This window comes from Oryzias latipes, chromosome 17, assembly GCF_002234675.1.
Source record: "Oryzias latipes chromosome 17, ASM223467v1".
NCBI lineage: Eukaryota > Metazoa > Chordata > Actinopteri > Beloniformes > Adrianichthyidae > Oryzias > Oryzias latipes.
Window position 1 is genome coordinate 5339675 of NC_019875.2, and position 26561 is coordinate 5366235.

The 26561-nt window shown below is 42.6% G+C and overlaps 1 protein-coding gene and 1 long non-coding RNA gene across 8 annotated transcripts in view; one reads left to right on the plus strand and one right to left on the minus strand.

The window, feature by feature from the left end:
- Positions 1-844: 844 nt before the first annotated feature.
- Positions 845-11104, minus strand: LOC110016805. The gene is made up of 2 exons (XR_002292140.2): positions 10888-11104; positions 845-2554 (listed from the first exon to the last, which is right to left on the minus strand). It is a non-coding gene; the product is annotated as an uncharacterized LOC110016805 (long non-coding RNA).
- Positions 6864-26561, plus strand: part of LOC101156606 (retinitis pigmentosa 1-like 1 protein) — a 36335-nt gene continuing 16637 nt past the window's right edge. Inside the window, exons 1-5 of one of the 7 annotated variants that reach the window (XM_023965538.1) lie at positions 6866-7047; positions 11058-11121; positions 14952-15113; positions 17717-17761; positions 18420-18488. In XM_023965538.1, the coding sequence (XP_023821306.1) occupies positions 11097-11121; positions 14952-15113; positions 17717-17761; positions 18420-18488 (301 nt within the window). In that variant the 5' untranslated portion in view covers positions 6866-7047; positions 11058-11096. Of the gene's footprint in view, positions 7048-11057; positions 11122-12875; positions 13012-14951; positions 15114-17716; positions 17762-18419; positions 18489-26561 lie in introns of those variants that run through there. The other 6 variants (XM_023965536.1, XM_023965540.1, XM_023965535.1 and 3 more) reach the window with 6 other exon arrangements.

Consider the following 26561-nt stretch of genomic DNA (forward strand, 5'->3'; position numbering starts at 1 on the left):
GGGCCGCCAAAGGGACTATCCCAGGGACCGCCATAGGGTCCGCCACAGATCCAGCCACAGGGACCACCACAGGGACCGTCACAGGGACCACCACAGGGACCGTCACAGGGTCAGCCACAGGGTCCGCCAAAGGGACCGTCAGAGGGACCGCCATAGGGACCACCATAGGGATCGACACAGGGGCAGCCACAGGGACTGTCACAGGGACCTTCACAGATCCCGCCACACGGACCGTCACAGGTCCCGCTGCAGGGACTACCACAAGGACCGTCAAGGGGAGCGCCCCCATTGGGAGTCAGAGAGATGTGGAGAGATCTGTCTGTGGTGTTTCTCTGAGATCTTTGTGTTGCTTTGTGTTCCAGAGATGGCGGGAGCAGCAGGGCAGCAGCTCAGGAAGTAGAGACCAACCTCCAGACAGACGGCCGCATCCGAGTGCCGCTGCTCCACAGCCAGATGTGAACGTTCCAGATGTTTGTGGAAGAGTTCCTTTGCTTTCAAATGAAACAGAACCATAGTGTCACACACACCTCCACCTGCTGCAGGTGTGGTGAAGGTAAAGATGCAGTTAAAGGGTTTTCTGACTCCCCCTCCTCTGTCTGTCAAAGATTCAGGCCGCCGCTCCCCGACCTCCACCGCCGTCTGACTCTGTTCTATGGGCCATTCAGGAGCTTTTTAATGCATGGGGCTCTCCATACAGCCCGGAGATGTAACACATACTTAATTAGTTGATGTTTAATGTGATCTTATTGTCACTATAATGTGGTTTTAAGGTTTACTGATATAAAGTGTATTTTTGTTTTGCTTCAACTGTGATCAGTGTTTGCGATTTAAAAAAGAGCAGCCATTCCAACAGGTCTTTTATTTTGAAATCCAGCCTTTTACAGACTAAAGGCTTCCTGACTTGCATGAACTGGAATCACATGAAGTAGCTACACAACATATGAACACAATGATGAGCATAGTGGGTCAAAGCGTGGCCTAAACAGCAGATCCACCATTAAAATCTTTGACATTCATTTAACGTTTAATAATAATTACTATCAATTAGCAGATGCATTCACTAGTTTTCATTTCCTTGTGGACTTTCATTCACTTCAGTCATTTTTGTGATGCACTACGGTAAAAAGATGCAATTATTGAAAAGTAAAATATTTAGACTTTATAGCTCACGTTCAAAACAGATTATGTTTTTCAAAACAAAATAAAACTAAAAAACTTTCTTATGTAAAAATGTAAAACATTTCGTAAACATACAACGTTTATAATTTGCATAAAATAGAAATCTTTTGTTTTTCAAATAAAAATAAAACTAAAAGCCAGTCAATGCTAGAAATTGTTGCATACATTTTCTAAACGGGTTAAACAAACATACATATCTTTTCACATTGAAAACGACCCCCGGTGATGAACAAGAACATAGGATTTTTATACTTTCCCCCCTTTTTTTTAAGGAGCTTTTGCAAATTTTTACCACTGTGTGAAATGTCTTGTTTTTAAAATGCCTTGCAGATTCATTTTAACACCACTAGATGGCGACAGCGTCAAATTTCCTTTTTGCTTTTTATTCCATATAACTTAGAAAGAAATTTGAAATTTTAACGTACAAAATAGTACGGAAGAGGATTAGGGCCGTGGAGAAAGAAAAAAAGGGCATAGAAAATTCTGACTTTAATCTCAGAATTCTGAGATTAAAGTCAGAATTTTCTTTTTTTTTTCTTTCTCCACGGCCCTTATCCTCTTCGGTAAAATAGGATGAGGATTATGTTATTATTCTATATTTTATTTTATCACATGTTGCTATTTCTTTTTCCTCAGTTAGATGCACTTGTCTTTTTTTTTTATTAAAGAAAGATTATAATGGAAGCGCACTGTACTACATTAAAAAAAAGGGTGACCTTTTTGCTAATTTCTCCCGTCTTTTAAAAAAACAAAACAAAAACAAACAAACAAAAAAGCGGGTGATATTCGTTCAAATAATTCCAAGAACCTTTGAACAGAACCAGGGGTTTTTAACAATCACGTCAATAAACTTGGACAAATATTGACTTTTTTCTAATTCTTTTTTGTTAGTTGAGTCACTTATATGGTTAACATAGAAAACAAAATTGATGTTAAAATGTGCAATAGCAGGTCTGCAGGTCTTTACAATTGCATTATTACAAAATAAGAATCTTCTTTTAACTTTAAATGTTTTATCGCTGAGTCATTGTTGAGCCTGTTTGTTAATGCATGTGCAAATACAGTTTTTCTATTCAAAATAAACAAATAAATGCCGCATCTGTGTCAAAACAAAAACAAGAGCAGAAATTACCCAAAGTACCAGAGGAAGTGCTGCCTTCACAAATGAAGATCCTCCACCAACGTGGTTAAAAGATAGATGATTTCCTAAACAACTGTAAAAGACTGCCTCTCTGGTGAACGTCACATTGTTGTTACTTGGCCTCAGGCCTTCGCTGTGGCATCCAAACCCACGTCAGGGACTGGAAGGCCTCAGTGGATCCTCCTCTCACTTCTGCACATTCCACTGCACATATGGAACCAGAACGGGACTATGCTATGAAGAGAATAGAATAACAAAAGGTCTGATACCAGTATTCAACCTTTGATGCATGCATGTGCACACACACTTCCACCCAAATACAGTGTTTCGCTCCACTCCTGGATGCAAATTTCCTGACTTTAAACCCGATACTTGAATTTTAAAGCTCATCTTTTCTTCTCAGTCACTCACTTATCTTCCCTTTTTTTAAGATTTGAAGGACTGCTCCATGTTGTTGCTAATTTACATTCTTCAGTGACAGCAGATAAAAGCAGATTCGTGGCACCCATCAGCTGCACAAACAACAGGGGTTGAACCGCCGACTGCTGTTCTACGGCAACAAAAAAGGGCAATTTTAGAACACGAGTGAAGAGTTTATTTTCTTAATCAAATGCTATTTTTTCAAATGGATGCACTTCCCTGATATTTTGCCAGATTTCATTTAAACATGATCACTTTTTAACTTCCCACTTGCAGTCCTTTGATCTCACCGCCTGAAGGATTGTGGGCGTATAAACCGAAAAAGATCTTTTCAACTATCAGTTTGTCTCAGGTAGGAAAGGGTTTGAAAGCATTGAAGAGAGAAGAGCTACAGGACAGGCGCCACTCCCCTCATGGATCAGATCACACCTTCACATCAGACAGAGCAAGCGATCGGTCCACAGCAGCAGCTGCATGCGCAAAAACCTCAGCCTGTTTTACCTGTCAGTTCAGGAAAAGCATATCAGACGTGGGTACGTAAGATCACCAGTAGAAAGGCGCAGTCGCAGAAAAAAGTTGCTTTTCCACTTGTGAGAAACAAGTTTCTTCTATTTAGAGACTTAAAAACCCAAAAGAATTGGAAGAAATAGGGATCGCGTTTGTTTGACACGGTTTCACATCTGTGTAACAGGACAAAGATAAAGGTGCAGTGATTAAATCCTTCTGACAGAGCCTGAACCTTGAACGTGTGCTTTTACAATCTGTGCTCTCAACTATCCTGACAAAAATAGACTTTCAAAAACTTGCTTAACATTTCCTTGATTTGACTTTCAAGAAAAGGAAAAGAGAAAAAATCAGTGAAGCCCGTGAAGTTTCTAACAATAAATGGAAATGACAGCAGACTGAAAGTCGCCCTGCAGAGGAGGATCCGCCAGAAACTGTAGGTGTGTTTTCGTGGAAGTCACTGACAAGTCAAGAATATCAAATGACAGCTGAAGAGTTCTGTCATAGTGCAAAAAAAATAAGATTCCAGTCAGATGGGGTCGTGCAGACTAAATTCTCAGATTGCTTCTTTTATCAACAAAATATATATAGAAAAGTGTCCTATTTGCTTGTTCAACCGTGGGTCCATGAGTGGGTTTGAACGTTTCTGTCTCAGGATGAGCAGGGAAATGTTTTTCATCTGTAGGCCCTGGACTCATTTTAAAAAGTCAAAATCAACAAGTGAACGTTTGTCAGGACTTCCTCTTTCACACATGTTTCTGCACAGATGCCTAAGACTCTCTTTGGCAAGTCCGAGTCAAGCGTCAAGCTCTAAAGGTTGTTTTTTCTGGAGACCTGGTGGTTTTTACATGACTTTTGGGCCGAAAAACTGTGACTCTAATTGGCAACACAGGTTTTTAGAGGCATACACAGAAATGCCTGACCGGATCAAAATACTGCTTTGGGTTTTCTTGTTGTGAAGAGTGAGCATTATAATACAATTCATAGCTAAAAAGATTGGTTTTGCATGATATAGACCCTTTAATGGTTAATATGTACATGCTCAAGTCGCAAAATGTCATTACTGTATTTCAGAACAAAAGTAGGGACAAAGTGACGTTTGTTTGCATTTCTGCACTAAAATGAAGTTAACAACAGTCAAACAGAAGATACCTTCTTCAGAACCTGAAGTACTGGAGGTTAAACAAAAAGAGAAACAACTGAAAATTGTTGATTTGTCTCCAAGCTCAAGACTTCCTTAAAGAACTTCCTGCCTGCCAGAAAAAAAAATACTGTAGATATGTTTAATATTTTAATAAGAAAGGTTTTCCATTCTCTCTTACTTTGATGAAAACCATTCATGCTTTATCCAGTGGGGAAAAAAATGAATGGATGCTGAAAAAAATGGTTGGTACTGAGATGATCAGTTATTTATGTTCTTGTTTAACACTTTTTTTTAAATACAATTATATTTTAATGGAAAAAAAAGTAGCAATAGTTCAAAGCTGTGATGGCTAAACTTTATCTGGGATCAATGTTTAAGATAGAGAAACCATAAGGCAGAAGATCTGCTTTAAAAAAATGTTGTGATCACTTTAAGCATGTTAATACATTTAATGTTTGGTAATTGTTTGCATCAGTGTCTGGGAAGTTATGGCAGCAGCACCACAAAGGTCACATATAAAGGCTTCCTCCGTCTGGCCCCTCTTCATCGATGTTTTTACAAAATTAAAGCCAATTAAAAAATCTATTATGACACTTTTGATGGAGTCCTTTAGCTTTTTACAAGTTTTAGCAAATAAACAACTTTTTTTTTTTTTATAATCTATAAAAACCTTTTTCTTTTTCTTGTCACTTTTCTAATTCCATATCCATTAAAAACACACAAAAAAATTAGCTCCAGAAGGTTTACAGCTGAAGAAGTTTCATCACAGATTTTGAACCCGGATGCTGATGCAGAGGAAGAAAGTTCAGAGATGGATGATCGTTGAGAGTCTGAGGACAATGTAATGGATGATCCACCACCATGAAGCCAGAGCTAGTCAATGTGAAGAGATAAACTAGCAGCAATTTCAGATGAATGGGACAGATGGGTTAAACTTCTACTTTTGTCGTACAATCCTAGTCCACATGTTACTGTAGATGAGCGTCTTATTACGTTTAGTGGGCGTGTCCTTTCAGACATACATACCAACAAACCGGCCAAGTCAGGCATCAGAATGTGGGCAGCCTGTGGTGCAAAATCTACCTGGAGGAATGACTGAAAAATGTACTGCTATGCCTCTTCTTTAAATGTTTAAAGAATCCAACACAAAGTTGATTTTGGTTTAAACCATTTTTTTTAATGTTACGAGTGGATTTTTAGTAGTAGCTGCGGTTCCATGTGCAAAATATCTTTGATCGGATCAGAGATCGGATTACAATTGAACTGTGTACATGGTCCCAAAAATCTTTATCCGATTATAACAAACGTTTACATACGCCACACTTTTGGTCGGAATAAATCACTATTGTGACATGCACAGAACTATCTAAAATACCAGAAACGACCGTAGAAGAACAAACAGCGAGTTCCGTTGTAAACAAACAAACCTGCAGCGTAGAGCGAGACGATCTGCTAAACGTGCTTTTATTATTGTTATATTTATTTTTAAGTGACTGTTTACTCATGTTTTTTCATCCGTGCGGCTGGTGGTTTAATCTTGGCGGAACGGAGCCGGAAGGAGGGTTAGGATTAGGCTGATACGTGCTCACAACATTTAGCCGTGGATGCAGTTCGCACTCCAAAGCCTCATCTGGAGCGCCACATCGTCTGTGCATGACCTTAACCAGCGCAGTAGTGACCCACAATCAGAATAAACTGTTTCTATGCACCACGATCGGATCAACAATCGGCATAATCTAGATCAGAAAGAAATATTGATCCGATGAGTCTGATCAGGGCAGAGTATTCCGAACGGCGTGTTTACATGATGCATGCTTGTTCTGATCAGGCCTTCATTCCGATTACTTTTGTCCATGTAATCGCAGCTACTGTAAGGTTTCCTTTTTTTTTTACATAATACAAGAGTTAAGGATCCCAGTGAGGAGGTGGGGCGCAGAAAGATGCTGGACCAGCTGGCATTCATTATGAACAGTCACAACCTTCCCGCCCCCATATGGATGGCAGAGCACTCCTGTAGGGCAAACCTTTTAGGGGGAGAACATTTCTGCTCCTGTACCATTTAAGTGCATCAGTCCAGTTTCATCTGAGTGCTTTGTCAAACTGAGCACGTGCAGTCTTGTTTTCCTTTGGTTTAGTAAAGTGTGTCTATATATATTTGTTTTGGTTTAACTTATAGAAACTTGAGAATCATCTTTTATGACCGCAGCTTCATTTATCTGCTTGAAATTGTCAGTCACATAGAAGCGTTATCCTAAATAATGTGTATATTAAACAAAAGTCCCCAGTCCTCTGATTTAAATGTGAAGTGTGGCACGCGCGGAGGCGGGGCGGCGCGTCTTCCATCTTGCCACGTCCAAGAGGAAGCTGGAGGGCGGGGCCAACGGAACAACGTCCACACGGTTCAATAAGTCCGCAGGATCTGCTGCTGCTATTGGCCGGAGGGTCTTTTGGACCCGCCCCTTCGTCGGAGCTGAGCTGTGATTGGTCGGTGTCTCTGTCGGTGTTGGGGTTTGCTGGTGTTTATTTGGTGCAGTTTTACTACACGAGTGGACGATTTAAGGTTTCCCCCGTGTGACAAAGTCCGCTCCAGTCCGAGTCCAGGTCCCGCGGTCCAGCATGGCTCCGAAGAAAGCGGCCAAGTCTAGCCACAAGTCTAAAGGTGCGTTGCTGCCGCTCCGGGTCTCTTATCTCACGGCCAGGCCTCTGACACTGACAGCAGCAGGCGACGGGCTGCCGAACCAGGCCCGGTTCTGTACCCCCTGCGTGAACGAGCGCGGACCCGCGGTGGGTTACTTTGCGTCCTGCCTGACCAGATAAACGACAAACGGGAGGACGCGCGTGCGTGTCCCGGTAATACAACGCGCGCGCTGGAAATCGTCTTTCAGTGTCAGCACACCGCGACCGTTCATCCGGTGCGTGCACGCCACTCTGGCATTACCGGGGAGCTCCGAACTCCCGGTGTTTCCGGTGGAAAGAGAGCACGCGGACGGCCGGGGTTCGGTCCCGGAATGCTGACGCAGGAGCCGCGCGCGGCTCGGTCCTACGTGGCTCTGTGGTCATGATGTTTTCGATGTCACTGTTCGGTCAGTGAGGAACTAGAAACTGGATCAAATCCGGATTCAAACGAGTTTTACCTCCAATCAACTTTAGGGGATTTAATCCTTCAAATACAATAGAAAGCGTTTTTATGCAAATCAACCCCGTGATCTGTTCGCACGAGCTCCTTCAACACAACGCAGTCAGATATCTTTGATCCTTTGATCATAATTATCGTTAAAAGATAGAGGAGAGGTCGGAGGAACCTGGAGCTGAGGGCCCCTGGCGCCGTCTGTGGGATCCAGGAAAGCCTCTGAAGGCGGCCGGAGCAGCCGCTCCTGGGCAGCCTGTAGTCCTGCTGTGGGATGGAGATCTCACAGATCTCACAGCTCCTGCTGCTCCTCACTGCAGGCTGAAGGCCTCTGAAGTGGTTGGATGGAGTGAGGGCGGCGCTTTGGATGCAAACTGACTCTTTCATGGAGAACTTCTCAGGTTTACCCAGGACAGTTCTACCCAAGTTCAGTTTTTGATTTTCTTTAAATGGTTTGTTTCAAGCAATCGAAGTTAGAATAATGCACAAAAACAATACAATCAGCAGTTTTACATTGACATGACATGAAATAAGATTGCTTGAAAGGGAGTGGAACTAACTTATAGATGGTAGTTTAAATCACTAGGTGTCTGAAGTGTTTTTCAGAACCAAATAAAACTTAGCTTTAAGCAGAGATTTAAAAAGCAAGCTGGTATTTGATGCAATCAAATAGTTTTTTTCTTGCTGTGATGCCCAGTGCTAAGCAAGTGTGTGCACGCAAGTGTGTAAAGTCTGTGCACGCAAGTGCTACCTGCTTGCACACACTTGCGTGCCCCCTGAGCGCACACCCCTGTGCGAACACACCTGAGCGTGTGACACCGGTTTGAGGCCTCCTCTGAAGGAGCAAAGATGCAAACATTTCCTTAAGGCCCGTACACACCGGGACGAATATTCGCCAGGCGTTATTCGCCAGCGTTTTTCAACACGTTTTTTGTGTTCACACCCAGGCGATTTTCGCTGACGATGAGCCGAGCGAACATGCAATTTCATTCCCTGACAATAGATGGCGCTTAATGTAAACAGAAATACTCCTGTACACAAGGTGGCGCTGCGCAACTTTACGCTTCTTAAAGTCGCTTTTCCCTCAGAAGAAGAGAGCAAGTATTTACGCGCTTGTCAGAATCATACAAAGAAAACATGAATATTTCAAACACCAGTAGCTCCAACTGGTGCTTCCGTCATTATTTCTTCGCGGCAGTGTAGACGCTATTTGGCGTCTATCTTCTTCGCTGGTATATGTGCTCAGAAAGGCAGTTTGATGTTTGAGCGCCCCCAAGTTGTGTTTTACTGTAACTTCAGAAGCTCCAGACACGTGTGCAAAAGAGCCATTCTCATTGGTCGTATAGTTTTCGACGCGACGCGTCAAACCAAAAAAATGAACCCGAGGCGTTTTTTAAAAAGTGACGCTTTGACGCGTAGCATTTTTTCGCGTCGGTGTGCACACTCACATTGGTGCCCTTTGTTTAGTCACGAGGCGTTAAACGTCGGCGAAAATCTCGGGCGAAATTCGTCCCGGTGTGAACAGGGCTTTAGACTCTTCTAAGGTTAAAAGGCAGAGAAAACTTTCAAACTCCCAGCAGGTTTGTGCATTTCTAGAGTTCTTACTCTTCGTTTGCCGATCAGTTCCAACTTTTTGTGGCAAAATCCTGTGAGACCGCTGTGGTCTGGAGATGGAGTGCAAGTCTAGATCCCGAGGCTGAATTTCTGACTAATAGGAGTGATCAGCTGCTGACTTTGCTTTTTTAGAGCAGCTCTGTCTTTCCACCACTTCCAACATGAGCTGCTGAGTTAATCCTGTTTGCAGAAGTCTCATGGACGTCACACATAAGTGACGGTTCTTTTGTGCGAGCAAACTCCACTCTTCATTTTCATAGCATTCAAATCAGCAGATGTCCTAATGAACAGAGCACGGAAGTGGTTTTTATTGCTGACATTGGGTCCTGTTGCTGTTTGTTAGTTGGACAGGGATTCAAATCTCTGGCTAGAAAGCAAAGATGCTCACAAGATTTGGTTAAATCTTTAATTTAATCTCTTGATTAAAACGGATGTTCTTTTGTTGGGAAACAAATGGCTAGTTTCTATGAGCTGTACAGTATTTTGAGCGTTAAAACGGGCCTATTTAGCCGGACCGAACCATACCATTTTTGGCCCATTGTAGGTCCATAGAAAAAATTGAACAGACTGGTTAGGGTGGAGCTACTGTTGAAACCCGTTGATTGGCGGAATTTTGATTTCACACAGTTTATACATTTAGATATATTATTATAGAAATACATGAATAATCTATACATGTTCTGAAGATATTTGTATAAATCTGTTTACATACCCGAACATTTATTAATGAAATAAACCATTGAGATTCTTAGCACCATATAGTGTTACATGGTGGTGTTTCCGTTTGTCCACTAGGTGGAGCTCGCGCTCTAGCATTACACTTTATTCCAGAAGATTGGAACAAAAAATGTGATTTAGACCACAAATATTAACTCTTAATAAATGTTTCCTTAAAAGAGTTTGAAGAATTCCTGCCTGTGAGTTTATAAAGCTGTCAGCAATGTATGTTTAGGTCGACTAAGCGTTAGCATTAGCCATCCTATGGGAAAGTCCATTATACATTAGCATCAAGCTAGTGGACTTTGGGTTTACTGCTAGGTCACCGGGAAAGGGAAGGCATAAAAGATCGATCTCTACTTTTATGGATCAATTGTTGATTTTATTTTTTTTTATTTTATTTTTATTTTAATCTAATATATTTTTTTCAAAGGTTAATACACATGATTTATAATAAAGCTGCTCAATAGCCCTGGCCCTGTTTTCCTGCTACAACAAAGATGATTTTCCTGCTGATGGTCCATTGGCAGCCGTCTCGCTGCATGTCTGCATTAAAAACACGAAAAAATCATTTCTCATTAAAATGCAGGAAAAAACTGACCTTTTTGTAGTTCACTCTCTGTGTTACTAAAAAATGATTGGGATACTATGATACATTTGAACGTTTATCAGAAGAGTTATTGACCAAGTCCTCTGAGTGCTGCACTCTGATTGGTTGACTCCGCCTCCTCTAACACTCCCTCCCCCCCTGGTTCCATTTTCGGACACAAATCAGTTTTGATACAAGTTTCTCGCAAGGAATGTGTCAGAATTCAGAGCGCAGTTGTATTGCACTTGTGATTTGCACCAGCAGATTGGAGCACACGCAGAAGCACATTTGAGCAGTTGTAATCCCAGATTTGAAGTTGTAACTCTAAATGAACACATGCAAATGGAAATTTGTCAGTTCACAGCAGAAGATTTTTACACACAGATGCAGATTTTTGGTGTGCAAGTTCTCACATAAAATCTGCAAGTGAATTCTTTTTGAAGCATATTTACCTTCATAGAAAAGCTGGCTTTCTGGAATTGCCTCTGAGGCGTTCAGCTGTGCACGTGTCCAAGCGGGAGGCACGCAGACGCCTGAGCTCTCGTCAGAGCCTCGGGGAGGACAGCTTGCATAAGACGCCATCCCATGAGACTCAGTTGGGATTTTCTTTCTTTTTCGTTAGAGAACTGTTTGTGTAGATGACGGCTGCAGTCCTCTGAACATGGAGGAGTCCGAAGCACAGCGCGGTATGGTTCTGCATGCTTGGTGCACTTCCTGTTTTCTTTGCATATGCATGTGTGTGCGTGCACGGAGTGCAGTGACACACAGCGTGTGCTGCTTTGACTTTTTAGGTGTTTAGAACAACAGGTCGGTTCTTCACGTCGACATGTTGAAACACGTACTGCTATTAAAGGCGTTATTAATATTTAGTCCAGATGCCATCGGTCTCATTGTGCCTCCAGACAAACAAACATGGACGTGCGAACCAGAGTTTCTCCTTCATGACACAACCCTGTGGCTTTAATCAAACAACTCCTGAGGCCAAATATGATGTTTGGTGATTGGAGAGCTTATTTTTCCCCTTATTATATTTTATGCTTTTAAAAAAATGTCAAAGTATTTTTCTTTTCTTGTAACTTTTAGTACAAAGGAGTAGAAAAAAAAAGGAAATATTCTGCAGTAAAACTTTTGAGTCTGTAAATGTTGGAGCTCTGGCACAGAGACTGGTTCAGATGACATGAAGCTCAGCAGCAGAGCGTCTTTTCCTCGTCAGATTTGGGTTGGTTTTTGCTTGAAAAATCTGTTCACCAAATGTGATCAAAGGCTGTTTTCTGCATGTGTGTCAAAAGAAGGTTTCGTCTTTAGGATCAGGTGAAGTTTGGGGCTTTTCCCCTCTTATTTTTGTCCTTCAGTGTCCTTCTCACTGCATGGGTTCAGTTTCCAAAACGTGTTTTCATGCAGTTAATTTTCTGCTCCAGCGTGGAGTCCATCAGAACCACCAGGAGAAGAGGACTTTCCATGCAAATGTTTGTCTGATTCCTGTTTTCCCTTTGGATCGGAGAGCTACGGTGGCCGACAGGGCTCACACTACATACACCACAACGGCATGAACCGCAAGAAATGACGGAAAAAGAGGAAAGGAGGACTTTTTTTTCGTACCGGCGGGAAAATATTAATTCAGTGTCAAACTATTTGGGGTCTCCTGAGAGGTACGTGATATTTGTACTAGATGAGGGTGTTTTCTTACTAGAAAAAGTAATTTCTTACAAATATAATAATATACATACCTCTCAGGAGCGCCAAATAGTTTGACACCGAATTAATATTTTCCCGCCGATACGAAAAAAAAAAGTCCTCCTTTCCTCTTTTTCCGTCATTTCCGTTGTGCTGGGGTTTATGCCGTTGCGTTGTTTCTTTTGTGTGCAGTGTGAGCCCCGTCGGCCACCGTAAAGGGTCCATCAATGACTCAGTGCCATAGCTTGATGGATTATTATCAGGGGGTCTCCCTTTGGATTTGATTTTTTTCTTTATGTGTTATCTTTATGTGTTTGCATATATTTTGATTTCATAACTGTTTCAAAAGGCTCGCCTACACAGAACCAACAAAAAAAATAGCTGCAGTTCACAGATGGACCTGCGGGGGGCGGTACAGAGTTCCTCCATCTGATGAGCATGACATTGTTCCTGCATGCCTGACCATTGCTTCACCCCTCAGTAAAGCTGATGCGAGCTGCTGGTGAACAAAAGGCTCTGAGATCACTGATGCAGTGATGAACATCAGCCTGTCGGTCACTTTGTGTCTGTCAGTTGTTGATGGTATAACGCCCCCACCTCAGACAGCGCAGTCTCTGCTCACTGTATGTGATTTCACGCGCACGTGCACGCCGTTCCTCACTAGGACCAAAGTGTCGCCTGCATGCTGTGTCCTTTCCCCTTTGTGTCCGGGCCAGCTGCTGCGACAGCTCTATAAATACCTGATAAAGGGGGCGTGGGGAGGGGGGGGAGGAAGGGAAGACTGGGAGCTGCCTTCCAGAGTCCGGTTCAGCTCGGGATGGATGGACCAGCGTCTCTGGTGGGGTCCACCAACCCTCCTGTTGTCCCAGTGCTCTCTGCAGAGACGGTGGGGGATGTGGCAGGTGAGAAGAGGGACTCAGGCGGGGGGAGGACAGCTTTGTGGGGTCCTGAATATGATCTAATGAAGTTTTTTTTTTTGGGAAGTTTCTCATTTTTGACTCAAATAATGAAATAATTGGAAAGAAAAGAAGCAGGTAATCAGCCATGAGTGGGGCAAGAATATCTGGAAACCACGGAGATACAGCGGGCCTCTAGGCCTGGAATTGCCCACCTCTGACCTAGATGCATCCAGAACCATCACTGAACTTTGGGCTCTGCTGGATTTCTGGCTTTTGAGCCTCAAACCTCAAGTCTTTTTCTGAAACCAGAAGGCTGCAGGTTTTCAGGGTCGATGCTTCTTCACCCAAAGATGGTGTGTGTTTGTAGGCATCTGAAATGTGACCCAGCACCAGTCGCTGCTGCAGGAACACCTGTTCGTTCTGCCTGCTGCTATTTTCCTCCCTTCTTGTGTCCGGCTTTCCCAGAATAACCTCCTGGATGTGGATCCTTTTCTTCCCGCTGCCTCTCTGTTCCTGCCCCCCTTGCAAACAATAGCATGGACTTCAATCAGAGATTATAATAACCATGTTTGCAGACATCCCTCTCAGGTTCCTAAGCATCTTTTGTCATGGTAACCTTGTGTTACGGCATCTTTCCTTGAAATAAAAACAGCTTTAATATTTTACAGCTGGAAACCTTCACCTAACCCAGTTTTTGATGACTCTTCCTTTGACTCTTTGACTCCTGAGTTGTTTTTTTTTTTTTTTTTAGACACGACTCAATGAAAGGACATGTGATTGTAAAAACAAACACATCATCTGCATAAGTGGTTTCCAAAGGTCACCTGCTTTCCTAGCGCGACTGACTGCTGTAGACCACCTACAGATGAGGCCTTCATTCTAGGATTTAGTCACGGATTTGGACTCAATTTGTCATCCAGACAACATGGTTACTGTGATTGGCTGATCAAGATTGTTGCGTTGGTCTTTGAGACATAGGAGTAAAAAAAATGGAGGAGGACAAGGAAGACTATTGCTTATCTGTGTGTGTGTGTGTGTGTGGGGGGGGGGGGGGGGTAAGACGATGCATGCGATCCTGTGACGACCCATTCCGGGTCCTCGGGGTGTTTCCTCCCTTCTCCCAATGATGCTCGAATAGACTCAGAAAAATCCACTGACCCCATTTAGTGAAAACCAACCAACCAACCAACCAACCACAGGTTGAGGAGCTTTCACAAAGACACTAGTGTGCTAGCTTACACAGATTTAATGCGGTATAGGGCTGGACAATATGAGGAAAACTTGCGATGTGAGAAATTAGAGATCAATATTGCAATGATGAAATGACTTGGTATAGACAAATAGCAAAACAAACAACTAATACATCATTTCCATTTCACTGCAAGTTCAAATAAATGCCATGAATTTAACTATATCGCAAGTTCTCTCAAGAGGAGGCAGGTAAGAACTTGTTGTAACGGGAAACGGCACAGAAAAGTCTACCTTTCTTAATGGCCAAACCTAATGCGGACAACATGCATGCTTGAATAAATGAAGACATTTGTTAAAAACATGTGAGCAGCTGCTATTCTGACGTTTCTGAAACCTTGTTCAGATTATATGAGTTTGAAGTTTACAGCAGCTCACAGGTTTCAACTCAACCTGAAAGTCCTCTTCCCCAAAAACGACACATTCAAGGCTCATATGCACGGTTGTAAAATCCCTTTTTCATCTGTGAAACTTAATCCATGAATGTGGAGAAGGGGAAGGTGTGGTTTCCTTATCCCAGCCTGCAGATTTCTGGTTTTCTGACCAGTGAATGATGACCTGTTTCCATCACACACCTTCATCACTCGCTGCCAGAGCCCTGTGTGTCATTTTTGCTGGAGTTGCAGTGGAGTGTGAGCACGCTCCTGCTACAGTTCAACCCTTACAGTGCTAATTTGACCTTTGTGTTTCCACAGATGGCCCTAAAACCCAGGCAGCCAATAAGAACGGGAAGAGGGCGGAGTCTGGATCCGGCGGCAGCAGCTTCTTCTCCTGGTTCATCGTGCTGGCCCTTCTTGGCGTCTGGACCTCTGTGGCTGTGGTCTACTTTGACTTGGTGGACTATCAGGGAGTCCTAGGTGGGTGGATGTTTGACCAGCATGCATGGAGGGGCTCATACCTGCCTTTCTGTCATTAAGGATGTTTTCTGCTACCTTCTCCTGCAGCTTTTCACTCCTTTGTCATGCTAGGGGAGTGATGCCTTACCCACATAATGGCATTGGGCTTTACCAGATTAATAACTGAAGGCCGTGTCACACAGCCTCTATGTACATGTTGCGCATTTTCCACATATGAAATTTGTTCTTTTGTGATACATGTAACGGTTAATGGCCGACGAAGTGTGCGTTATTACTTTTTAACGCACGCCGTGGAAGCCTGAACCCAGAGGACGGTTGCTTCCGCGAAGTGTGTTAAAAAGTAATAACGCACACTTCGAAGGCCATTAACCCGCTTATACCATGGTCACTTACAAAAGCAATACATATTAACCACTTTTTAGTCCTTGATTCTTGTTTTTTTTTCCAATTTGGATCGCTTTTCTCACAAAAAGCGGACTATTTGTTAAAAATAGTCCACGTCCCGACGCACCACTGCTGCGGTCAAGATTCGGCGATTATATATATGCTGATCGTCCCGATGGGTTGAACAAAGCATCAGTTCAGAGAGAAAGTTCACCTCTTACCGCTTGTTTTTGTCCAAATGATGAAGCAAAAGGTTGTTTTAAAGAAGCCGGCGCAGTGATACAGAACATTTATGCTATGTGACCGGAACTTCTTTTTTCACCGTGCGGTTATCAGGTTTTAACGCATACCCAACAGCCAATCAAAATCGAGTATTCATCCGGACCGTGGTATAAGCATGATTTCCCTCATTCATTGGTGTTTCTTGCGTTCGTCATTCGTCGATGTGCGCAGATGTTCGTCGAGTGTTTCGGCCGGTGGGACTTGACGTGCATTCCGTTTTCAGCAGTTTACACATATTTTACGTAGTTTTATACACAATTATTACGTAAATCTTATGCAAACGAGCAGGATTTTTGCGAGATGCGAAGGAAATGGACTTTTCATGCATGTACCACCAATGTACAACTTTTACATCGCGTTGTTATGCCCCATTTGATGTCTAGGGGTACCTTGAGGCGCATAACATAGAAGTCAATGTTTTTGCTAGTTTTAAATGAATAAAAAGTAACACATTTATTTACAAAGGAATAAATACCAAACAAGAATAACTTAAAAGGCGAAGGAAAAAGGCTTCAGGGTGAACCAAGGCCAAAAAAATACAAATAAAAACCACCTAACTGAAATCTGAAATCTTACATTTGAATAAAGAAAAGGAAAATGACAAAACACCAACCTCTCTAGACTAACATAAACAGGAGAAAACATGTAAAAGATAATGTCAGTTCACCCCTACAGCTTCACTGAAACATAACTACACCAAACAAAAGACTACACAGAGTGGGCCTGAACACAAAACTACAAAGTGCAACACAAACTACAGAACAGGTGGAGAAGAACGCCAAGTGGAGGCAGGTTGCAGCAAAGCTTCCTTCTCTCAGGCTGGAGGTCCAAATGGTGCCTTTAAAGGCTGCCGCCACCCGCTTGGCTCCAAACGGGAGCCACACCTTTTCCAGCACCACACCTGAAAGCAATCAGAGACACACAAAGATCCACGAAAACAACAAAGTCCCACTCTGATAAAAATAAAATACACAAAACACAGAATAAACAGAACAAAAAAACACAAATATGGCCACAGCCGTACCAGCGTATGCGGCACACATACTGTATGTTCAAATTAGGTTATTGATTTTTGAGCCAGATTTGGCGTTTTCGTTGATTTACGTGCTCTTTGCGTGGTTTATTCATACTACTTCCGTGGTTTTAATGTAGTTCATTCGTGGTACATCTGTAAAATTTCCACGTAAGACCACAACTTTTCTCATTCCAATTTTCATCCGTGCAATTTGCACAAAACGTACACAGTGGCTGTGTGACACGGCCTTAACCTGCTGTTGCTCTGCTGACAGGAGCTGACTTTAATTCTCTGGTTTCTGAGGTTTAGAAAGGGCAGAACAGAAGCTGGACAGACAGCCGTCCCAGCAGATCACGAGTCTTCTACAACTTCTACAAATCAACAATTTTCCTTCACCGAATCCTGGACATCTGCAAAAAAACAACAACCTACAAATGTTATATTTATAAGAAAAATTTCTTGCAGTAGCATTTTAATGTGAAAAATATTTTTTTCAGAAACCGGAAGCTAAAAATGATCAAAGGCAAACTTCTACTTTGTTCAGACCGGTCCGTGAAAATATTGTCTGACGTTTAACCGGTCTGTGACCTGAAATAGCTTGGAGACCACTGCATTAGGTCACACGATGTCTTTCATGTGGTTTGATCACAACAGCGTTATGTAAATTTAAAGCGCCATATGGTAGGTGCCTGTTCCCAGTGCAGCTTTTTCTCCCTCTGATAAAGTTTGATCAATTCTTCTGTCTTTCCGAAGCAGAAAACCTGCTGTCCTTCTCAAAACATGTCAGAGGTTTAACAGCAGAGTCTATAATAAAAAGACGAGCGGCGTGCGGAGCCAGCATCTTGTGTGTGCACCTGCTGCTGATGAAAATATGAGTTTGTTCTGCATTTGCTTCAACCTGTCTCTTTGTGTTTGCATGCAGACAAGGCTAAAGGCTTACAGATTAACCTGTCTGAGACCCTGCAAGGTAAAACACCTCACCGCTATTCTTCATTTTTCAGAGGATGCAGTGTCCCCCACATCTAGTTTTAGGTTCCAAATCCTACCTAAAGGAAAATGTGTTCAAAGCAGCACCAGGTCTGAAACCCCACGAAATGAATGAAACTGATAAAAATGAAAAGGTTTGAGTTCTCTGCAGAGAAAACCAAAGACGATAAAGTCATCATCATATCACCCTCATGTAGTTCATCAACCAGGAGGTGTCTGGAGGATTTTACTCCACCTCACTTTGGCTACCAGCCTGCAGACTGTAGTGTTGCATTTGCCCAAAAGCTGAACCTCTGTGTTTCTCCTCTCCGTAAACGTTATCCTTCAGCTGGATGCGAAATCTGCTTGTCTGAATTCTGTTTTTACTAACCCGCATGTGTCAATAACATCAATAAGGGTGGGGGTCAGTTGAGATGATGGGCACCTCCAGGCCTCGAGGGCCGGCGTGTCTGCATGATTTCCAGAGATCCAGGTAGACTGCAATCATAACGGATCACCTGGTTCAGGTGTGTCCAGCCAATTTGGAACACGCCAGAGCAGGGTATGTTGGAAAACGTGCAGGAATGTGGCCCTCGACGCCTGGAGATGGATTTGAGGGCGAGCAGCGGGTCCTCATGAGTGTTTTTGTTCCCCTGCAGGAAAGCTGGTGGCCTACGACACTGACGGCGACGGCGATTTTGACATCGAGGATGCTAAAGTTCTGCTAGGTTAGTGAAAGTTTCATGTCTAGGACTGAACAGCAGGCGGACGGAAAACTGGGGCCGTTTCTGTTGAACCTCTGAAGCTCCAGTCTGGAAGTAAAACCTCTGGCAGCTTCGTTAAGTAAAGAGGAAGTGGAGGAACTCTGTTCCCATCATTCCTTCCATGTTCTCCGGAGATGGCTTTAGATTTCAGCAGGTCTCTTAGTGGAGTCACTCTGTGATGCTGTTTCAGAACGTCCGCATCGTTTCTGAGCAGACCGTCATCCATATGAAACACAAGGTTCTTTAAAACCTTCACCAGACTTTTGGGGAGAAGGAGCACAGATGATCAGATGAAACACAGCAAAGTTTTTACTCTTCAATTTAAACTTCTTTGATCATTTTGAACCCTTCCTGGTTCTGACATCTCTCCTCCTGCTAACATTTCAGGAACTTGTTGGTTAGAAATATTCAATCTGTAATGTTGTGATCCTTTGTCCAGCTCCTCCATAATGCTCTCTTTTAGTCCTCTTACTCTTGCAGACTTTTGGGGTTTTCTGCAGTAAACGTTGAGTTCAGATGTTGCTCAGTTTCTTCAATAGAAGTGCAAGTTGCTCCAGAGGAGCGTTTCCCAGCTCCGGTCTGCTATGCTGCCTGACCAACACGGCAAACCTCAGGAAGATGTTCAAATACACGCAGCAAACAAAAGTTTAAGGACCAAGTGGGAACTTTAAATTATTATACATAAAGCAGTGACATTGTGTTCCATCTTTAACAAAGAAAAAAAAAAGGTTTAAGCGTCAGTTATCAATCGGCAAAAGTTTGAAAAATCTGCAAATCGTATATATTAATCTTTAAATTCTGCATCTCTACCATTTTCTCCCATGTTTATTTGTGGACATTTACAACGTTTTGTCAAAAAAAAGCCTCCGATTCCCAAGAATCCAGGTTTGTAGGAGGACTAGAGGGATGAGATGCAGAAAGAGCTGGAGCTTTTGCTTCGTTTAGTTTGTATTTATTTAGGGTCATGAATGGGTTGATGGAAGCTTGGAGGAAGGCGGGTCAGGTCAGCAGAAAACGCCAACCAAGGATCTCTACCTAAAGAAGAAACGGGATTCAGATGGTCAACAACTGTTTCATTCTAGTTTAACCTGGAATTTATCTTGAATTCATATGATTTCATTTTTGAGTAGAAAAAAAGTCAAACTTTTCTTTAGCTAGAAATACAAAAAAATGCCATAATTCATTAATGTCACTCTGTGAGGACACGCTCATGTCAAAACATAGCTGTTGACTGGAGCCTGAACCACAAACCAACGAAAGCTCAGTTGGTTCAGAAGCGTGGATGTTGAGGACACTTTATCCTGATTTGACAAAGGATGCATGTCTCCTCATCCTCATGCGGGTCAGAGAGGATGTGGAGAACCCTTTCTGGACAGACCCTCTGTTCTTAAGTGTAATGGGTCCTTGCAGAAAACGCTATTTCAGCTCCTCCAGATCAGTTTGTTGCAGATCTGACCTGGAGCCTGCAGGGTTTTGAATGGATCGTCTTCATGCTGAGTCTAAATGTTGGACAGAAACGTGTTGGACGCTGTCTGTTAAAAACTGGGAGGGACGAGCTCTGCTCTGAAGGGTTGGTTTTCGGGTGACGCCCACCAGGAGGACCCTCTCAGAGGAGTCTCCTGCAGATGATTCCATACGGTCCTGACTCTGACTATGGAGAGCAGTGATGGGGAAATAACTGAAGCCTCCTGACCTGCAGCTCAAACATCTTTCCTTTCTTCCGTGTTGGAGGCGGTCTGTGAGGATATGGAATCGAGGCATCGGTGAGCGCTTGCATCCGCCGTGCCCCTCCCTCGCTGCAGCCTAGGTGTGCACGTGTGCAGGTGTCCCGTGACCCCCGGAGAGCCTGAACTATGACCCTCACTGCCTAACCTGAAAACTTCTGACCTTTTCCTCTTCTTTCCTTCCCTCCTTCTCTCTCCTCCTTTTATTTTGGCACACTTTTTATTCATTCGATTTCATCTTTTTTTATGGCTCCCACCCCCACCCCTTCACCGCACATTTTCCTTCTGCACCCCCCCCCCACATCCACCCGTCTCCCCCCTGCGCAGGCCTCAGCGGTGAGGGCGATGGTCAGGGGGAGCCAGAGCTTCTGGATTGGTTAGAAGAAGTGGAGGAGGGTGGCTCTCATTGGTTAAACAATTTCTTCACTTTCCTGTTCGGTCTGATAAACCCGCTGAAGCCCCTAGACGAAGAGGAGGAGGAGGACTGCTTCACAGTTCTGAAGGAGCACGACAAGGACGAGGAGGATGAAGATCCGCGGGAATACAGACACAGAGGGGCCAAAGACGCTTCGAGCAAGGGGCAGAAGGTTGTGATCGTTGGTCTCCATAACCAGTGAACGCTGGACGACAGCTGCTCTGCTCAGTCCAGCGCAGTTCTGATCATTGCAGGGTTCAGGCCCAAGAAGCTGCTGAACTCCAGCATCTTCAGGTGGAACGGTCATGACCGCGATCCGTCCGTCTGGATCTGCAGATGATTCTCAGGAACTTTTGAAAACTGTGAGGTCCGTTTTCTGCACAGCTGCCCACCTCCACATGTCTCTGCTGCCGCTGCATGGCATCCCCATCTGTGGGCAGGAAACATGTCTTTGTGTAAGAGTTTGCAACAAAAAAGAATGATTTTAATGTCTCCAATAGCTGGAAAGTTGAGTTAACTTTTTGTCTTCTTGAGAGGTCCAGAAGAAGAAGTGGAAATCTTTGACAGAAATATAGAAATTTAAGAACACGTGGTGCTGAAGCAGAGTTTAAATGTGTTTACCATGGTTGGTGGTTCCAGAGGAACAGCTAATGTTTTACTTTAAACTTCCCTTTGACACAAACTGAGGGCCCTCATGAAGGACCCGTATCTATCCTAACCCTGCTGGGAGTGTTTCAGTTGAAGCCAAAAACAAGCTGCTGGTCCAGAAAGTGAATGTCATTTGACCTGAAATGATGAGTGCATTTGATCACTAGATCCTTTTGACTTTCTGCCTGTGTGTTTGTGGTCAGAGGAAGTGGAGAGGCTGGATCGGTCTCTGTGATGTGTCATCATTGCTGCTGCTGCCGCTCTGCCCAAGAAGAAGTGTGCGGACCAGAGCGTGATAGCTGACCCAACATTATGTGTCGTGTGCTGCAGCCAGGGCTCTTCTCAGGGCTTCTTGGCTTGGTCTTTTTTCCCCTTAACCTAGAGAAACCCCCTTCAGTGTGTTTGTCCGATCACAGCCCCCCAGCATCAGCACCATGTGCTCTTCAGCTACTAGACTGGGTTTAAGACTCGTGATGAAAAAACCTGATGTTGATTAAGAAAAACCCTTGAAATACATTTTCCTAATTTTCTTTCCCTCCTGACATAAGCATCTGTCAGGATAAGAGGAGCTGTTGGTTTTTCATGTAAACATACAGGCAAGTTCCAATTTTTTTCATTGATTTTAGATTAGAAACATAAAAACTAATTCCTGTTTCATCAAATCTATTGATTCATTTTAATTCAGTACTTTGGTGCCGTTCTGTATTCAGTACTTTACCCATGAAAGGCAACACTTGCAGATCACTCTCAGGTGATGCTGTCATGTTCTCAGGAGATTTGGTCCAGGAGCCACAGTGGGAGGGATTCAGTTGTCTGAAGAGTCCAGGGATCTTTAACAGACAGGAACTGCACTTTGGCTGCAGAAAAGTAAAGAAAAACATGATGAAGTATTGACTATGTGAAGAAGACTTCTACTCTCTTGGAGTCACTCTGACAATGCCCTAACTTTATTTCTAGAGACTTCCATGCCGTCAAACGTCCCAGAAAAGATCCAGAAATGTGTATTTGTTTGTTTCAATGCAACAAATCTGCATTTGATGTGAGGAAAAGGATAAAGTCTTCTGAGCAAACCTCACCCTTACTGTGGAACTTGGGTGATAAAACTGCCCCATCTGAAGAGGACATAACTCAGTGATTTAAATAGGTTTCTGTTGATTCATGTTATCAACAAAGAGTGGCGTTGACAACGTGACACACAGTGGAAACACGACTGATCGTAGCCAGTTCATAATTTATCAGTCGTATCTTGCTCATGGTGTATGACGATGATGACAGGAGAGCGGACGTGTGTGCTGAAGCTTCTGCTTTCCTGGATTTGAACGCATCGTTGTTATTTTCAGTATGATTCCTGGAGAACAAAGACAGTAGAGATCTTTGGCGCTCATGAGACCATCTGCTGTCCTTCTATCACAGTTTTGGTGTTTCCTAAAGGCCGTGTCAGAAAGCCACTACGCACATTTTGTGCATTTTCCACGTATGAAATTCTGGCCTTTCGTGATTCGTGCATGATCTACGTCATTCATAAGTGGTTATTGCGTTCATCAATGTGCGCATTGGATAAGACTTGGGATAAGACTTGTCACTTGCCATTGAGGGTTTTGGCAGACAAGTCTTTTCCTGAGTTCTGTTTTGAGCTGTTTAGAATTTTTAGCAGGTTGAGAATTATGCAGTTTGTGCATATTTTACGTAGTTTACACGCAACTATGTAAATGTACGCAATTGTGGATGATTTTTGAGAGATACATACACAAATTTGTGGCTTTCCATGAGTGTTTCACATATGTCTATGTCTAACAGACTTTTCATGCATGAAGCACCAATCTATAACTTCCATATCGTGCATACAACGCCAAATCATGTAATTGACGCACAAATTACGAAAGAATTGCATCTAAACAGCACAATATTCGTGATACATCTGTGAACATTTCACATGAATACCACAACCTTTCTCACTTTTTCCACGTAGATTCACAACCAATATTAACCCATGCAATACACACAATGTACGTAGTGGCTTAACCTGCAGGTTGTGTCTGGTTCATTAGTTTGTGTCCGTGAGACGCCGTTGTTGGGTTTGGAGGAGCTCCACACAGCTCAGTGACTCACGGGGTCCCAGAACCTCATCCCAACATGGTCCCAGTTTGTTGAAGCTGTTAGGTGGATAATAAATGAGGACAAACTGTCTTAAAGACTTTTCAGAGCTGGTAAAACCCTCATAACTGAAGTCGGGCATTATTACAGTCTGCATGCGGGATGGCCAGTATGTTCAGAAGCTGTGCGTTGTTGGAATCATGTTGACCGATTTTAAATGTTCACGTTTTAAATTGTCTTTTCTACACAATGTATTTCCTTTATTGTTCTTTGGTACCATTGGGATATGAACTCTGTAAACTGGCCATACAGATGTAAATAATCACATAGAGGAAATTCCAGCTTCACTGGGTCATATCTAAACCTTCAGTTTGTTAGTTTTTAGTTTTATGGAAGTTTTTAAATATATTTTTCTTGAAAGTTTTGAGTATCCCAAGCGTATTTGTTCAGTCATGAGGCTTTCTTTGGTGTCATTGTTCACTGGAGACTAAAGTCTGTGTATTTTTGACATTCAGAGTGAGAATGTTTGCTGAATGGAGAGTAATTCATGTCCATCCAAGAATGACTGGTTTTAACTGTTTACAACTCATTTGATGAAATCAGCTTCTTCAGTTTATCCTAAATGCTCATAGGTTGAACCTGTTCCCCCCAGCTGTTTCTCTTGGTTTCATTTCCATAAGATTTTAAAAATAAAGTCAAATGTTTTAAAGCCGTTTGTTTCTGGTTTAAGGTAGATCTTTGTTTTGGGTGTGAACACGCTGATTCAGAGCATTAACTTCTCATGTGTGTAATTAAAAATGGTTTTCTATCACAGCCCTCACAGGAGAAAACCAAAGACTGAACTGGACCGAACCATCTGAAGCAATCCCACAGTTCTAATCACCACTCATGAAGGGGGATTCCACTCAGAACAAACCATTTTCCAACATTGATGTCATTGGAAAACAGGGACCTTACATGATTTTCTCCCCTTTACTCTCTTTTGCTGTTTGCTCTTTGGAGAGTCTACATTCACACTGAGGTAAACTGGGCTGGACTACATTTGTATGTAACCAGAGACTATTGTTGTTAAGCAGACCAGAGTTCACTTGTTTCCTTGGATAGTCTGTTTTATCTGGGAAGTACAAAAAGTTGGTCTGGATCAAACAAGCCTAGCATGGCTTACCTTAGAGGGAAGGGCTAAAGGGCAGAAGTGATCTAAAGCGAGTAAGTGACAAACACGTAGTATATCACAGATAAAAAATGTAAAAAAAACAAGGCCAATATGCAAAACTGAAGAAGCCTGGCTTTGTGATGAAGTGAGGAGATGCAGGCCCGACGTGACAGTCTGAAGATTTACGGGACTAGCCGGTTTTTCTTCCGCCATCTTGGTCAAGTAATTACGATGGTCCTGAGTTGTAAATGACATCAACAAATCACTCAACACAAAAACATTTTAAAGGTTAAAACGCCCACGAAAAAGCTAAATAAATACTAAAATAACATTACATTTTAGAAAACAAAACACAATACTTAAAAAACCTAAAATGAAAGAAGCATTTCGGAAAACTTATTTGCTAAAATCAAAAGGAAATGTGAGAAAAACGATGACATTTGTCCATCATGTCAACTGAATTTTATTTTTCAGGAGGCAATACTGGAAACAGCAAAACTCCTCACAGAAAGGTCAGCCGGGACTTGAACCGGCGCCTTCTTGATGTGAGGCAAAAGCGCTAACCATGCGGGGTTTTTTTGTTTTTGTTTTGCTTTTTTAATTGTCGTGATCTTCTAAATGTTTTTGCGTCAAGTGACAAATCACATCTTCAGGGCCACTGATGAGTGACACCCCCTGACCTGCTATAAACATTTCTCTTTTTTATTGTGGATCATCAAAAACATGAAAAACAGCAAGTTTCTATGCAGTTTCTCACTAACTGATTTGGAGGACTAGGAGGTCACATGGTAAAAAGTCACATTATCCCTTTAATTTTGTCTATTTGTAACTTTAGATGAAAAACCTGGAGAACCTATTCGCAGCGGAGCTCACAAAGGTATAACGGCGTGCTCAGCATGATGCTGTGGATGAAATCTAACCTCTTACAAGACGCCGTCTTCTTGATTCGTGTGTTGGTTGTTTACTTTAACCCTATTCTAAAACAAATTTTAATCCCAAACTTCTTTTTTTACGAATGTTGTTCCCAGACTAAAAAAATACAAAAACTAAACCACAACATGGAAGATTTACCAAGTGTTTGAAAATGGCTTTTCCTTGAAACGGGCATGTCCAAAGTCTGGCATGTTATGGCTTGTGGTCAGTTTTATTCTGACCTGCAGGTCTTTTCATATTGTGAGGGCTGCCAGCCTTAGGTAGAGATACACAAAGGCTGTTCTACTCTAAACCAGGAGACGGCGACAGTAATGCAGCCCCCACCACATAGTGTGTCTGTGCGGCGATGCTGATTAGCCAAGTGGCGTTAATCTGTACGTGAGCAAAAATACAATTTAGTAGTTCAGGAGTTTTCATTTTTCTTTTAAAGTTTTTTTTCCAGTATAAAGGCTGAAAAACAAACAATATACAATGTTTGACCCACTTTTGAAATCTAAAAATAGTCTCTGATGTTGGGGGTCAATATGCAAAACAAGAAGAAACATTTCAAATGGGTCAGAGGTTCTCCAAACCACACATCACAGCTTTCATTTTTTAGTTTGAAGTACATTGTGAATATTTGTGTCAAAATGTTCAATACAATATTTTTTGCAGACATATTTGTTTTATAATGAACCCGATTGATGTTAAAGCTTCTTTTGCACAGAATTCTTCTTTTTTAACCTGTCTGTTAACGTAGGAAAGGCAAAGGAGTTTGAGAAAGACTTATAGCGTCATGTAACAACGACGATGGCCGACGAGATGCTTTAGTAAAGTCCAATCATTTCTGATGATGGACACCTCTAAGGTCATCATACCGCTCATACCAAGGTCACTTACGGAATAAATAACTGTTTTATCAATTTTTAGTATTTTACTCTTGTTGTTTTTGGCTTAGGTCGCTTTTTCACAAAAAACTGACTATTTGATGTGTGGTGTGGCGTGTTGTCATGGTGACAGCAGAGCTGACCTCTACTGCGGTTGCAAAGGAAAGGGATATCTATGCTGATCATCACGATGGGTGTAGATAA